The sequence below is a fragment of the Mesocricetus auratus genome, unplaced genomic scaffold (assembly GCF_017639785.1).
Source record: "Mesocricetus auratus isolate SY011 unplaced genomic scaffold, BCM_Maur_2.0 Super-Scaffold_100003, whole genome shotgun sequence".
Lineage (NCBI taxonomy): Eukaryota > Metazoa > Chordata > Mammalia > Rodentia > Cricetidae > Mesocricetus > Mesocricetus auratus.
Window position 1 is genome coordinate 23307149 of NW_024429188.1, and position 15824 is coordinate 23322972.

General features: G+C 41.5%; 1 protein-coding gene across 1 annotated transcript in view; it reads left to right on the forward strand.

Annotated features, from left to right (window-relative positions):
- The window catches only part of Sms (spermine synthase), a 46166-nt gene that overhangs the window by 15393 nt on the left and 14949 nt on the right, over positions 1–15824 (forward strand). Inside the window, exons 2-6 of the mRNA XM_005139217.4 lie at positions 7205–7325; positions 9933–10026; positions 10555–10619; positions 14621–14796; positions 15482–15636. Coding sequence (XP_005139274.2) covers positions 7205–7325; positions 9933–10026; positions 10555–10619; positions 14621–14796; positions 15482–15636 — 611 coding nt within the window. The remainder of the gene's footprint in view (positions 1–7204; positions 7326–9932; positions 10027–10554; positions 10620–14620; positions 14797–15481; positions 15637–15824) is intronic.

The window sequence follows — 15824 nt, forward strand, 5'->3', positions numbered from 1 at the left end:
TGAACCAGTGCTTGCAGTTGAGTGGTCATCATCAATGCTACCACCTCCTCCTCTTCCTCCTCCTCCACCGCTACCAAGGTAAGACTCCATAAATGGGTTTTAAGGAGAATGCCTTAAGTGATTTCAAAGTGGATTGTATTCTGGCGTACCTTGTCTCCTCTTTTGGGATTATAGGTCTTTCAAGAAAAACCCCCAAGTTGGTTTATGTGTGAAGGAAACTGCATGACTCATGTCTAAATTCTTTAGTACTGAAAACTCACTAAAGTTAGTCTGGGGCTTAGGAGAAAGAACTTCTGTGTGTTGGTAGTTCCCTTTCAGGCAGCTGCAGAGTGCCTCTCAGTGTAAAAGGTTCAGAGTTTTGGAAATACCAAGAATAGGCCCTTGGAGTGGCTTGGGCTGCAGTTGCTGTAGGAGTGACCCGCCTAAAGCCTGTGATAATGAGAATGGTTAAATAGCCCATGGAGTTTAAATGACTTGAGCCCTACTGTGGGAGAGCAGTTTTCGTGGGGATTAATGATGAGGTGTGCAATTCCCAGGCTTCGTAATTAAAAATATGCTTGGCCAGATGCTGTGTGAATGTGAAAGCCAAAAACACTGCAGACCAAAAAAAAAATGTTTCAATTCCTCCGTTTACACAGGAGACTTATGATACCCATGGGATGACCAGCTGAGTTGGCTGAGGAGTCTCATGCCTCTGCACGAAAGGCAGCATCTGTTCACAAGACACAGTTGGGGTTTTACAACTTTAGACATTTCTCAAGGCATTCAGTGTGTCCCTAGCTGTAGTTTTCCTGAGTATTTTTTTGAATTTGAAAAGTGTAAAGCCACACACCAAAGTCTCAATTGCCGAATAAGCCTCTTCTTCATGTGTTAGAATTGCCAAATTTTCTAGGACAACCTGTAATGTACTCAAGTTTGATGAGGTGTCTTTTGACCCCTCAAGTGAAGAAAGAGCTGGACTATAACTTGAAGGCCTGACAAATTTCCTGTCTTTATCAGCATCTTGGGTTTTTACAGTTTGTCTCCTTGGGCTCCTAAGGTTGTTAGAGCATACCTGTTGCTTACCCTGTGGCAGCACAAGCAGCTGGTCAATTTTATTTATGGTTGAGGAAGTTAGGTCACTAAGTGAGATAGATGTGTTTCCGCCAGGGAGTTTGGGTGGAGCAGAGGCTGTGTTAGTGGTTTATAGGAAAAGGTTGATAGGAGGGGATCATTTTGGAGACATCTTAAGTGTCAATTTTATGAGTAGAGTATCACTCACCAGAAATACTTGAGTCCAGAAATGGTTCAGATTATACTTTAAATGTTTTTCACTTATTTTTGAATATTTACATTTACAGATGTGGTGATGGGATACAAGTTTAACTACAGCATTTAAATATGATGCTATAACTGTTTACTTCTTTGTGTTTCCTGTATAACTTAAACAGTCTGGATTTGGTTTTATAATTTCACAGAGTATTTTGAGAACACTTAAGGTTTGACTGACCAGCCACCTGAGATGAGATGCTGATTTATCTGCTTGTTAGTGTGTCATATCAGTGCTCAAAACTGTCCCATTTGGAGGAATGTAAATTTTATATTTTGAGATTACAGAACCTCATCCTATGTAACTAGAAGAAGAGACATCATGAACCGGACTGTGATTTCAGATTGCAACTGTGTGAACAGTTGTCCAGGAGGTGGAGACCAGCAGCATAGACAGGTTTGGCCTTCAGTCATCTGGAGCGAGGGTCAGAGGAGGAGGTACTCAAAGAGAGTCCTGTAAATGGATCCCTGGTAGAAAAGGAGGCAGTGAGAGATGACAGTTAGGCCTCCCCTTGTGCGTACATGTGTGTTTGAGTGTACATGCCTGCGAGGCACAGAGAGGCAGAGGGAGAGAATGGATATGTGTGCATGTATGTATGAAGGCCAGAGGTCAATCTTGTATGTCATTCCTCAGGTTCTTTCTACCGTACTTTTTGAGACAGAATCTCTCACTAATTTGGGGCTCAGGTTAGACTGGCTGGCTAGTGAGCCCCAGGGATCTGCCTAGCTCTACCTTTACCTCCACTCCCCAACACTGGGGAGGTGTGTTCCACCATGTCTAGCCTTAATCTTTATCTACCTACCTACCTACCTACCTACCTACCTATCTATCTTTCTATCTATGCCTTAATTTTTAATCTGGGGATTGAACTCAAGCCCTCATTCTTGTATAGCAGATACTTTATCGACTGAGCTCTATCTCCAGTCTGAAATTTAGGTTTCAGTTCCTTTTCTTCCCTCCATTCCTATTGCCCTTCCTTCCTTCCTTCCTTCCTTCCTTCCTTCCTTCCTTCCTTCCTTCCTTCCTTCCTTCCTTCCTTCCTTCCTTCCTTCCTTCCTTCCTTCCTTCCTTTGTGGTATATGTGGACCATATCATCATAAGTTATTGTCAAGTAAACAAAGCAGGCAGCATCCTAGAAATGGGGACATTGCATTGTTCATTAGACAAAGGATACATTTTTACCCTTGAGGAGGTCATACAGTGTTTTGGAGTCTTTTGGCCGATTCTTAGTAATAATTCAAAGGTCAAATTATAACTCAGCCTTCTTGGCCAGCCATTGTAATGAATTTTCTCAGAACTGCTGAACAATAGTTTGCTGGCCTACTTTGAACTACTATGTCTACTTCGAAGTACACTTATATCTTGGCCTTCGGATCTTAACTTTTTCTCCTGATTTGTAGGCATCTATGATGCCACTGTCCTAACTTGTTTGTCAAATGTGGGTATACTCCTATCTCACTCTCATTTCCCTATGTGTAGACTATCTAGTAGTTCTCAAAGTATTACTACTCTTTCCCCTGGTTTTTGAACTTGGACCAGCTGGGCACTTTTTTTTTACAAGGAGACATGCATCCTTGACATCTGACAGGTATGACTGGGAATCTATAAAGTCCTGAAAGGGACAAGTTGGTCCTTCACACATTGTTTCTCTCATTCCCGATTTGGGTATTGAGGAATGCTGATAAAGCAAACTCAGTTTTGGGGGTCAAGTTACATGTTGTGTACTAGATAGGCATGAAGGTTAGTTTCTCAATAATTGCAAAGCATTTTCTAGAGCATTTCATGGGATACTTATGACTTCAATTAGTAGAGTATAAACTTTGTTTATTTAAGATAGAGTCTAAACAGCTCTGACCAGCCTCAAACTTTCAAACTGGCTAGACGTTATTTTTGTGGCTTGAGAATTTCAAATGTGCCAATAGTATGTTTTTTTTTATCAAATCTGATTATGTTCTGTAGCTTTTTGAACGTGAGTTTATTTAGTATGAAAATGCTGGGTAGAGGTTCCTTATTTTTTAGCACTGGACATAGAACTCAAGACTTAACATGGTAAGGGTTATACCCTCAGCTCTTTTTTTCTTTTGTATATGATGGTTTAGATCCACTACACATTGTAAATTCCCAGGGAGATTTAAAAAATACTAGTGCCTGGGCCCCATACTCAGGTTTTTATTTAACTAGTTAACCAGATGGCTTGTTATTTTTAATAATTCTCCAGGTGATTATAATGTGCACTTAGGATTGAACACTTCTGATCTAGATGATTTAGAAACAGTGCAGAGATAGAGTAACAATGATTGAATTCAGCCAAATGAAAATGGATTTCATTTACCTGTACAACATCTGTTGAGTACCTGAGATTAAGGTAATTATGCCACCACCCAACTTTAAGTGAACTGGAGCTCAGAGCTCTGGCTTTCAGTTTTTCCATGAAACCCTGATTCTTGTAAAGGGAAACGGGGTGGGGGGCTGTTCAACCCCATTCTCTCCTCTGGAGTCTTTAGAGCCTGGAAGCAGCAGGGATACTATGAGAGGCCCCAGCTCAGGAAGAAAATGAATGTGAAGCAAAATGGGCAATAAAGCAAATAGAATGATTCCAATAGCTCCCTATAGACACCTTCCTGGCCAGGCTGGGACATGCAGACACCCACAGGAACCAGAGGCACACAAACATACTGGGCATGTGAGCAAGGAAAGAAATGGCCCGCCGGAAATACATTCATTCAGACCTGCTTGGTTTGACTGAATTGGTGGTGGTGGTGATGGGGACAGTAATGCCCACAGTGTGGAAACAAGTAACACTTTAAACTGGATTTCTTTTTACTCTTTGATCTTTATCTTGAAGCCTGGCCAGAGAGCTGCTTTTAGTTCATATGATGCCTTTTGGATGGCTACTATGCTGGTCCGGGTAACTTAGTTTATAATAGCTCCCCAGGCCAGGTTCCTGGCCCATCGCGTAACCTGGTCCATCGTATCTAGGATAATGCTGGATTTCCCTTTTCATTTGTTTTGTTTTGTAGCGTGTCAACAAGAACACGACCGTGAGGCCATTTACCAGGAGTGATTATTTGTTTTATAAACTCTAAAAACAGAAAACATCTGTCTAGCCAAGGAGGACTTGTAATGACATAGTGATTTCCACAATTAGGGTAGCTTCTGTTGGTCTGGGTGCTCTTTTCCTTCCTGCTCTGCGCTTAGCTCAGTCACCTGCACAGTGTACTGATCCATCAGACTGTGGTGCCAAATAAACTGAAACTGAACAGGTTTAGTTCATATGATCAAGTATGTATGGGTATTTTGCCTGCATGTGTGTCTTAGTTAGGATTTCTATTGCTGCAGTAAAACACCATGACCAAAAAACAAGTTGGGAAGGAAAGGAAAGGGCTTATTAGGATTACACTTCCACATTGCTGTTCATCATTGAAGAAACTCAGGACAAGGACAGGGCAGGAATCTGGATGCAGGAGCTGAGGCAGAGGCCATGGAATGATGCTGCTTACTGGATTGCTCTTCATGGCCTACTCAACCTAACTTTCTTATAGAATCCAGGACCTCCAGCTCAGGGATGGCACCCCCCCAATGGTGCCCTCATCAATTACTAATTAAGAAAATTCCTTACATGTTATTTAAATTTTTTGTTTGTTTTTTGAGAAAGGATTTGTCTAGCTTTGGAGCCTGTTCTGGAACTTGCTTTGTAGAGCAGGCTGACCTGGAATTCACAGAGATCCACCCACCTCTGCCTCCAGAGTGTTGGGATGAGGTGTGTGCCACCACTGCCTAGCTGATTTTTTTTAAATCACAATGATTTGTTTTTATTTTATATGCATTGGCTTGTTGCCTCTATGTATGTATGGTGAGGGTATTGAATCCCCTGGAATTGGAGTTATAGACAATTGTGAGCCACCATGTCGGTGCTGGGAATTGAACCTGGGTTCCCAGGAAGAGCAGACAGTACTCTTAATCTCTGAGACATCTCTCCAGCCCCCTTACAGCTGCTGAATCTTATAGAGACATTTTCTCAATTAAGGTTCCCTCCTTTCAGGCAACTCTAGTTTGTGTGTCAACTTGATGTAAGTTGACATCGTGCCAGCACAGTGTGTGGGTACACACACACATGCACACGCACCATGATGCATGCAGTACTCACAGAGGCCAGAAGAGTGTCAGGTCCTGCCTGGAACTGGAGTTACAGATGGTTGTGAGTCACCATGCTGGTACTGGGAGTCAAACTCAGGTCCTTTGGAAGAATAGCCAGTAATTTTAACCATGGAACCATCTCTCCAGCCCCCAGGAGTGCTTTTTAGAGGACATAGGTTGTCTTAAATGCTGTAGTTCTGGAAAAACAGTTCAGCCTTTGTTCTAATTCCCTAAAACCAATTTCAGAAGAGCAAAACAAACTGGATTGTTTTCTGCCGAAATGATTTGCCAAAGGTACAGTTTTGGTAGGAAGAGAATACAGTGATTCATTGGGCTGCTGGTTGTATTCCTAGCTGCTTTTGTTGGGAAGGGTGTATGACATTTTCTGTGTCCTTTGAGGGTTTGTCTTGGAGGTAACCTAACTAAGTTCCTTCAGTTTGGCTATCAAGTCACTTGCCTTTCTTTCTCCTTGTGTCTTTGTCTCTTAAAAAGACACCGGGTTTAAAGCCCACTTAGACAGTCTAGATGCTCTTATATAGTGATACGGAATTCAGCTACATTTGCAGACTTTTTCTGGTAAAGACCTGTTTCTTTTCTTTTTTTTTCCCATGAGGATCCAGTCTACAGAAGCTCTGAAAGGAACAGTAATCCCCTTTGGAATTGGTTCTTCATTTACCTTTATCAGGGAATGACTGCTTTGCAGATATGATTGCAGAAGGATAAACTGAATTTTGCCATGTTGAAGATTCTTCCTTGGCCAAATGAGCCTGTTGGAAGTTAATAAATGCTAATTTGTTTTGTTTTGTTGAGACAGGACTTCACTCTGTAGCCAAGGCTGGCCTGGAACTCACATTGTAGCCAGGCTGGTATTGAACTCCTGTCTCAGTCCCCAGAGCCACCTGTATGTCCAGCCAGTTCATGATGCCAAACTCTACTTTGAGGGACAAGTTGTGAGGTGGGGCAGGATGGAGAGGGTCAATACTCAAAACCAGGTAGTTCCTTCTGTTGGGATGTTCAGGTTTGCTGTTTCCAAGTTTGTTACTGGATGTCACCTTTTTAAAAATACTTTTACATTAATTTTTCTTTTCCCTAAAAACATTTATTTGTTTATTGATTGATTGTGTATACAGTCTTCTGCCTGCATGTCAGCAGAGGGCACCAGATCTCATTCAATGTGGTTGTGAGCCACCATGTGGTTGCTTGGAACTGAACTCAGGACCTCTGGAAGAACAGTCAGTGCTCTTAACCGCTGAGCCATCTCTCCAGCTCATGGATGTCACCTTTTAATTTCTATTTTTCATGTCTATCAGCAACAGCTTCCCTTTGTAAACATTCAGAAAATAAAACAAAAATCCCTGTTATTAATGAAACTCATCAATGATTGGTATGCACCCCTTTGCTAGGACTATGTTCTCCCATTAATTTATTTAATCTAATTCTTTTGAAATCTTTAGTTTCATCGAATGATAACTACCCTGTGTCTTTGGCAAACGTATTTGTGGTCAGTTATCATGTTCTTATTGGGTAGCCAGGTGTTCTTTTTAGCCTTTCCATACAGGGTGGAGAATGTTTAGACTTTCTTGTAAGGTTTAGTCATCAAAGCGTGAAACATTAGCTTTTCTTACTTTGTATTTAATTTTAATGTTTTGTGATGCTGGGGAAAGCAAGTGCTCTCCTACTGAACTCTACACCCCAGCCTTCAACTTTTCTTCTGCATGTTATTTTCCTAATTACCTTTCCTTATTTCTTGTCTTCCAGCTGATGGTGAGGCCATTCTGAAAGGCCTTCAGTCCATTTTTCAGGAGCAGGGGATGGCAGAGTCAGTGCACACCTGGCAGGACCATGGCTATTTGGCAACCTACACGAACAAAAATGGCAGGTAAGGTGATATCTTGGACTTTAGATAGGAATAAAATTGGGGCTAGAGATGATATACAAGCTTTTCTCTTTTCTCCTATGACATCTTTTAGAAGGGGCGAAAATTCAGTGCTTTCACAAAGTTCTCCTACCCAAACATTTCCCCCCAGAGCCACTGGACTTGGATCTCTGTATTTCTTTAAAGCCCTAGTGATTCTCCTGTGTGGCAACAAGCAGAAGCAGTGTGACATTTGGCAGGCAATGATCTAGGTAGTTATGGTTAAAAAAGATTTTTGAACATTTCCTCCAGCCACATACCCCAGAGTTTCTGCTGCAGTGAGTCTGAGTCAGAGCCCCCTTCTCTCCTGTTGCATTTCCAACAAGGCCCTGGTTGCATTGTTGTTGCTGCTGCTGGCTAGAGCATTGTTAGAAGAGATTTCTTTTACTAAAGACCATAGTGAAACACGGGATGGCAACAAGTCAGGCTCAGGAAGGTGAATACTATGTGATTTATCTTACGTAGAAACTATATGAAAAATTGCACAGGTGTATGTGTCTGTGTGTGTGTGTGTATTGATGTTTGTCAGTCATGAAGCTTGGAAGGGTATCATGACAAAGGAAGAGCTCCTAGAGGTAGAAAACAGGGTAATAGAATCCATGTTACAAGAAAGCAGAAGAGAGGGACTAACAGGGTGGGGAAGAGCTGGGTAGGAAGTGTCTCTCAAAAATAGACCAAGCCCAGACTTGTATTCTGTTTATGTGGCCAGCCTTCATGTATGTATTTATCAGTTGGCTCAGATATATATCTAAAGTGATAACTTCTTCCTTAAGGGTGGCCTAAATTCAACAGACCTGCCAGCCTTCCTCAACTCTCTTACGCTCTGCTTCAGTTACCTAGGAGGCTTCCAAAAGTAGAGGGCTTTCAGCTGTCCTCCAGGCCAGTGTGTCATGTAGTCCTATACTCATTTTCTTTGTCACTGTCATCTTACTCTGTTTTTCCTGTGGTCCATTTTTTTTTACGGATCAGAGCATGTCAAACTCTTCTGCTTGGTAGGATTCCTTCACCCAGAGTTGAAAATTCCCGTCTTAGCCATCTCCCAAGCTTCTGTAGCCAAGCTTTACCTGCCTCAGGTTTTTATTTAAGCCATTGGTTATTTTTCTGTGGTTTTGGTGTTTTACAAGCATGTATGTCTTTGGACCATTTACATGTAGTGATTTGTGAAGACCAGACCTGCGCTGACTTATGGGTGCTGAGAATTGAACCCAGGTCCTCTAGAAGAGCAAACAGTGCTCTTTCTGTCTTTCCAGCCCCAATTCCATTTGTATACAGAACACTTAGAATTATTCTTTCTCCAGAAAGGAACTTTTGAGTGACAAAATTGTTCAGAAATTGCTTCTGAAAGCAAAATGAATAAAAATGAAAGCATCTGAGGGAGGATGGGAGATGGATGTTTCAGGTGTAAATAATACCTTCAGGTGAGTCCCTGAGACCAATTGAAAAAAAGAAAGTTTTTATTTCATTATTACTGTTATTATTATTATTTTGGTTTTTTGAGACAGGGTTTCTCTGTGTAACAGCTCTGACTGTCCTGAAACTCTCTGTAGATCAGGCTGGCCTCAAATTCACAGATGAGATCCACCTGCCTCTGCCTTCCAAGTATTGAGATTAAAGGCATGTGTTACCACCACCTGGCAGAAAATAAGTTTTTAGGTTAAACGTATTATCGAGATAGCTGTCACACATTCTTCCCTTTTGTATTTCAATCTTTAAAAATGCACACCATTCTTAGCCTTCCAGCATGGATGACTGCTTTCTCTTACGAACATCGAAGGTTAGTTGGAAGAGCTCAGTTTGCCCTTTGCAATGTTCCCCTCCTCCTGGTTAACTAAACCTGACGGTAGCTCCCAGTGACCCTTTGTAAAACTCAAGTGCCAGAGGGAGTTCAATCCAGACAAAATTCCAGTACTGGAGAAGAGTAAGTGGATACAAAGTGTTACCCCTAGCTAGCCAAGAAACTAATTTTAACTAATACCTTTTGGGAGAAGGAACCCCCCTCCTTTTTTTAAATATGGAGTCACACGGTGTATATCAACTATACTCCAGGACAGTCCTCAGGCTCAGGAAAACCAAAAATAGAACTAAAAGTCACGTGCTCACACGGGATGAGGAGCTAGTTCAGGTGGTAAAGTGTTTGCCTTGTGAGGATCTGTGTTCCCCCTGAGAACACATATACAAAAGCAGGGTGGCATGTGCTTGTAGTTTCAGTGCTTGGGAGGTGGCCTGAGACTCCTGGCCAATCCTCCCCTGACATACACATGCACAGTCAGATTCATAGACTATGAATCAACTCATAGACTTAGATAACTATGAATCAGTCATCGACTTACTTAGATCGATTTCAGGGCTCAAGAAATAAAATTAAAGGCTCAGTGTTTGGCCCTGACCTCTAAAATTTTTACACGTGACCATGGCCCATGTCCCACATCTGAATTGGAATCGAAAAGGTCAGAGAATTCTCTGACATCGAAGGAAAAGCACTGTTCATTTAGTCTTGATTGGGGCTGCATCTTTTCTCTTTGAAGTGCCCTGGTAACACTTTCTAACAGTAAAACTACAATTCTTTTGTAGCTTTGCCAATTTGAGGATTTATCCCCATGGATTGGTGTTGCTGGACCTTCAGAGTTACGACAGCGACGCACAAGGCAAACAAGAAACTGACAACGTTGGTTTTCATTTTTCTTTCCCCTTTCAAAATGTTGTGCCTTTTATTTCCTCAGATTTAAGGCTCTTAAATTCTGCTTAGCCTCATGAATGTTGACTTTCAGGTTAGCTGAAATTTAAAGTGGCCTCGCTTCATGAAAGTAGTTTGACAGAAGAATTAATCATCAGCTGGTTTGTAAAGCTAACTGTTAGTTTTCCTTTTAACTTCCTGAATGCAAGGAACGGGTTTCACTTTCTACTGGAGGGAATGTAGAGCCTTTGTGTACAGTTTTGCACCTGCAGTATCCTTTAGCTTTCGTCGCAGTTCTTCTCTTGGGAATATTCAGACTTGTTGCTAGGGCAGCATCACGAGGGAGAGTTCGTGGGGGAGTGTGGCATTGGGCTGGGCCAGGAAGTCCCAGTAGGCCCAAAGGGCTGTGTGATGGGCCAGTGTCACAATGTGGTCAGCATAGCGGTATGCCTCTGCTCTGTCATTTAGCTGTTCTGTGCAGTTTATACGCTAAGCCCACTGATTTCTTTTTAATTGTAGCTTTTGAACAAAATAGAAGACAAAATGAAAGAACTGAGTCAGGACAGTACTGGGCGGGTGAAGCGGTAAGTCCACTTACTCATGTAAGTCCACCTAGTGATGAATGTCCTTTTAATGTTTGTTTAATTGGTAAAATAATCAGGATGGCAGCGTTGATCTTCGTGTCTGCAGAAAATGTAGAGAGCAAAGTCATATGCCTACTACGGTCTACATGGTGAACTGAAGCATGCTGTCATCCCATCCCAAGCAGGACAAAATATGTACAAACAGGATGGGGAGGGTGGTGGTAGTGCCCTCTATAATGAGGCAGAAAGATGATACTGAATAATTGAAACAAGCTGGAGCTGTGTAAAGCATAAAACCAGGTCCAGACAGACATGGAGGGAATTTACCCAGACATGAATGTACTGGTCAGAACAGAATATTGTTTTCTTTATCTCACAGCAGATTTCAGAATAGGAAAATCCTGTTGGCAAAGGTAGGATGATGAGTTTCCTCAGCCCATAGGAAAGCTCCAGAGCACATGTAGGATAATTAGGTAATTACTTAGCCTCCTTCAGGTGGTTAGGTAGGGGAGATCTATGGGATGCCTGAGAGGTCCCGAAAAGCACCAGTGTGAATTCCCCATGTGAACCATTTCCATGTTTGAGATCTGAGGACACTTTTTAAAAAACCCCATCCAAGTTTAGTTTAGTAGTCCTTGGCTGTGTCCAAATGCACTCTGCTTTCTGGACTTCTTTTTGCTGTTTTCCTTGTCTGCATCCATCTGAATTGAACATGCCTCACTCTGGGAAAATGAATTGGCCCACACCAAAAATTCTGATTTTTGTCACTGTTGTGTCTTGAGTGAGTGAGTAAGTAGATAGTGAGTAAATAGAGTGTATTTCTGGGGCTGGGGAGCTGATTAAGTGACTAAAAGCACTTGCTGCCAAGTTTGAAATCAATCCTCAGAACATTGGGTAGAAGGAGAAAACTGACTTGTGCAAAAATCAACTTGTGCAAGTTTTCTTCTGATCTTTTCAGTTATCATGTACACACACACACACACACACACACAGAGAGAGAGAGAGACAGAGACAGAGACAGAGACCCAATTTAATTCTGGGCTTCAGTATTTACAAGAACTCTGGTTGGTGGAGTTTTCTAAGTAAGATTGGTCATAAGCACCTTGTTTTTGTTTGCCAATGTTTTTAATATCCTTTGTGTAAAATAATGATGGAAAGAATGAGAAGTTGGGATTCTCTTGTAGACACTTTGTCATTATCCCACTGTCTCAGAGGGAAAGGATTGTTACACTTTTCTGTCTGGGAAACGACACTGACACGGATGGAATTAAGAACAGATAACTTGGTAATGTTATCTGAAATTAATGTTCCCTTTTTAGTAGTGGTTATTGAATAAGAAGCTTTGACTAAGAAGTCTTGGGTTTATATGAAGACTTGTCTTGTGTTTTCAAATGAGAAGGAACGAGGAAATAAAGCTCATCTGAAGTTTCAGCTTGGAGAAAATTGCAGTGTATATATGCAGTATACTTGAGGCCGAAAACACATGGATCTGTCTTGTGAATCCAGATTTGATTTTGAGCAGGAAAGTTTGGTTGTGGGGCTGCATGGGATCTCCTGGTAGCCCACTGCAGGGAGTTACACTTTAGCCTGCCTTGAACTCCGTATCAAGCTGATGACTGCCGCATCCTGTAAGAGATCTTTGTTTCTTTGCCAGGTTTTAGCAATCTAGAGAAGGGAGACTTTCTAGATTCAGTGTTGAATCACATGAGAGCAGACATATATACTTGGTTAGAACTGGCTGGATGTCAGCTAGGGTGGATTTTCTTCCCCCAAATCCTTGACTTTGTATTCAGCATTTGTGGGTCATTCATTCATTCATTCATTCATTCATTCATTCATTCAGTGTGTTTATGCATGTGTGTAGGTGGGTGTCAAGTTCAGAGGGACAGCTTGGCAGAGTTAATCTCTCTTTGTACTTTTACATGGCTTCTATAGATCAAATTTCAAGTTGTCAGGCATTGCTGAAATAATCCACTGAGCAATCTTTATTATTATTATTATTATTATTATTATTATTATTATTATTGAAAATAGTTTTCTAAGTGAGATTGGTCAAAGTCACCTATTGCCACAGGTTCCCTCTTACTTTGCTTTATTCACCTTAGTCCACCCAGGGGTGGAAGAAGCTTCCTCTAGTCTTGTTCGCTACCTGACTGTCTTAAATAGGCCATTTACCTAACACAAGAACTACATCTGGTCTGCCTAACATTTGGAAAGATGAATTCATTCTCTGGAAAGATGAAGTAGTTAAAGCAGGAGTTATGAGGATTAAATGAGTTTGTGGGAAATCACTTTGCCAGCTTCAGAGCAGTTTACAGGTGTGTGTGTGTGTGTGTGTGTGTGTGTGTGTGTGAGAGAGAGAGAGAGAGAGAGAGAGAGAATATGAGAGAGAATATGAGAGAGAAAATGTGTGTGTGTGTGAGTGAGAGAGAGAGAGAGAGAGAGGAGAGAGAGAGAGGGAGGAGAGAGGATAGAGAGAGTTTCTGAGAAAGTTGTTCACTTGTTGGCATGTGCTATCGGAAGCAGGTGAGAGGAATACTGGGAAGTGAGGCAGAGGTAGTATGTTCTAGAATTACAGGCTCGAATAGCTGTACACAGTACCACTTCATATTTAGGTGTGCAGTGTGTTCTCATTTTCTTTGTGTTTGGGTTACACTTACTAAACCCCTTTTGGTGTTTTCTCCCTGTCATTTAGTGTCCTCTGCTGGTAGTTTCTGGTATATTCACCCTACCAGAAGCACTTGATTATTTACAAAATCATGGAATGAGAAGCTTGTCATTTTGTCACTTCTCCAGTAATAATTGCTTTAGGCAAGAAGCTTCTTTTTTTTGGTATTTACGAGACAGGGTTTCTCTGTATTTTTTTGGAGGCTGTCAGTCCAGCCTGGCCTTGAACTCACAGAGATCTGACTACCTCTGCCTCCCGAGTGCTGGGATTAAAGGCGTGCGCCACCACCGCCCGGCAGGCGAGACACTTCTTAATCCCATTTCCACTGGTAAATAATTGTTTGTGTAGTACTCAGTTTCTGAGGACCACAGAACAGCCTACTTAATGATGTCCAAATTGCAGGTGGAGAGAGTCTAGCCAACATCACTGTAGCTCAATAACTAACATCCACTTCTCCCATCCAAGTACTAACAAGGGCCAACCCTGCTTAGCTTCTGAGATCAGACAGTATCGGTTGTGTTCAGGTGGTATGGCCATAGACTAACATCCACTTGTATTCCTGCTGGGAAACCTGGATGCTGTTTGCCAGCCTGACTCCAATTTAGAGGATCTCAGCTAAATCCACAAGAAGGATGAATTCCAGATGCTTGATCTGTACTTTTTGGAGACAAATGAAACAGAGAAAGAGAATAATATCCTAGGTGAAATGAGGGCTAAAGAAAGAAGGGCAGGGAAAGGAAAATGCAATGCAGTGTTTGAAGATGGTACTTGAAGATGGATTCTGTACCAGATAATTGAACTTGTAGCTGCAGTAATGCCCATGTGGTTTGGCAGACCTTCAGTGATATGTACTGAAAAGCGCTACCATTTTCTCCTTCAATGTTTCATTAGGAAAAATAAATCTAAAACCTGCCAGAAAGGTTTCTTTTCCTTTTTTTATAAAAAGAGGTAGTTTTGTGCAATGGTTGCAACTTGGTAGAGTTTGTGATCATGAATAGGCAAATATCCAAGGTTTGGATTTGCTTTGTTTTCTCAAAGAGTCTGTCTGCCACAAACACGTGGCTGCCTTTTTTTCTTTTTTAATTGTGGGTATGTACATGTGAGTGTTGGTACCAGAGAAGGTCAGGGGTGTCAGATCTCCCTGGAGCTGGAATTACAGGCAGTTGTGAGCCACTAGCTGGGAACCATACTTGGGTCCTCTGAAGTAGCAGTATACTCTCTTGACTACTAACCCATCTATCTTGTCCCTCATGGCCTTCTGTATATTCTCCAGCCCAAGTCCTTTTGTGAGGCAGTGTTTTCCAAAGGCTCATTCCTGTCTCTCCCTCTCCAGTTTACCACCCATAGTTCGAGGAGGGGCCATCGACAGATACTGGCCTACTGCTGATGGGCGACTGGTTGAATATGACATAGATGAAGTGGTGTATGATGAAGATTCACCTTATCAGAACATTAAAATTCTACACTCAAAGCAGTTTGGGAATATTCTCATCCTCAGTGGTGATGTTAGTAAGTATTCCATTCCCACCCTGATTGCATAACAAGGTGGTGATGTGTTGGCAGCCCATTTTCCTGACCAGTGCCATTGTCTTGGATTTGTCTGAGCTTAATTCTGACACTGCTATCTTTTAAGATTCACTTATGCTGTATGAACCTATGGGTTTTCTGAATTTTTTTATACACTTTGTCTTGAAATAGATTTTTTTTGAATGAGTAGTTAGTTAGAAAATACAGTTGCTTATTTAAAAATAGCATTTTGTTATGGAAAAATTGCAACCCACGTAGACAACTACTGCATTGAGCCCACAGGTACTTGCCATAGAACACTGATAATACCAATGAGTAGTCAGTCTTCTTTCATCTAATCCTGCTATATTTTGTCTTATAATATTATCTTGAAAGCAACTCCCAGATGGCATATCTTGTCATCTTCAAAGGTGTCATTTCTTTTAATTACTAAGAATATAAGTACATTCTCAAGATTGTAGTTTTGTCTAAGTAACTTAGTTCTTTTTTATCCTATGTGTCAGATGCATTAAATTTGTGAAAACTACTCAATCCAAAAAAAACAACCTCGTACATTATGGACAGTTTTTGAAAGTTGGAAAATTTCCATTGCAAGTTAGATTTCAGCAGGTCAAGTGGTGTGTTTATTTGGATAAAGTCATCATTTGGTTCTCTTTTTCCTCCCTAGATTTGGCAGAGAGTGACTTGGCCTACACCCGAGCCATCATGGGCAGTGGTAAAGAAGATTACACTGGCAAAGATGTACTGATTCTGGGAGGTGGAGATGGGGGCATATTATGTGAAATTGTCAAACTGAAACCAAAGATGGTCACCATGGTAGAGATATCCTTTACTGTATAAGAGAACAACTTCAGGGACTGGAGAGATGTCTCAGTGGTTAAGGGCACTTACTACTTTAGGACCTGGTTTCAGTTCCAAGCATCCACTTGGTGACTAACAACTGTCTGTAACTCCAGTTCCAGTGTCTGATGCTTTCTTTTGGCCTCTATGCAGCAGACATGTATGTGGTG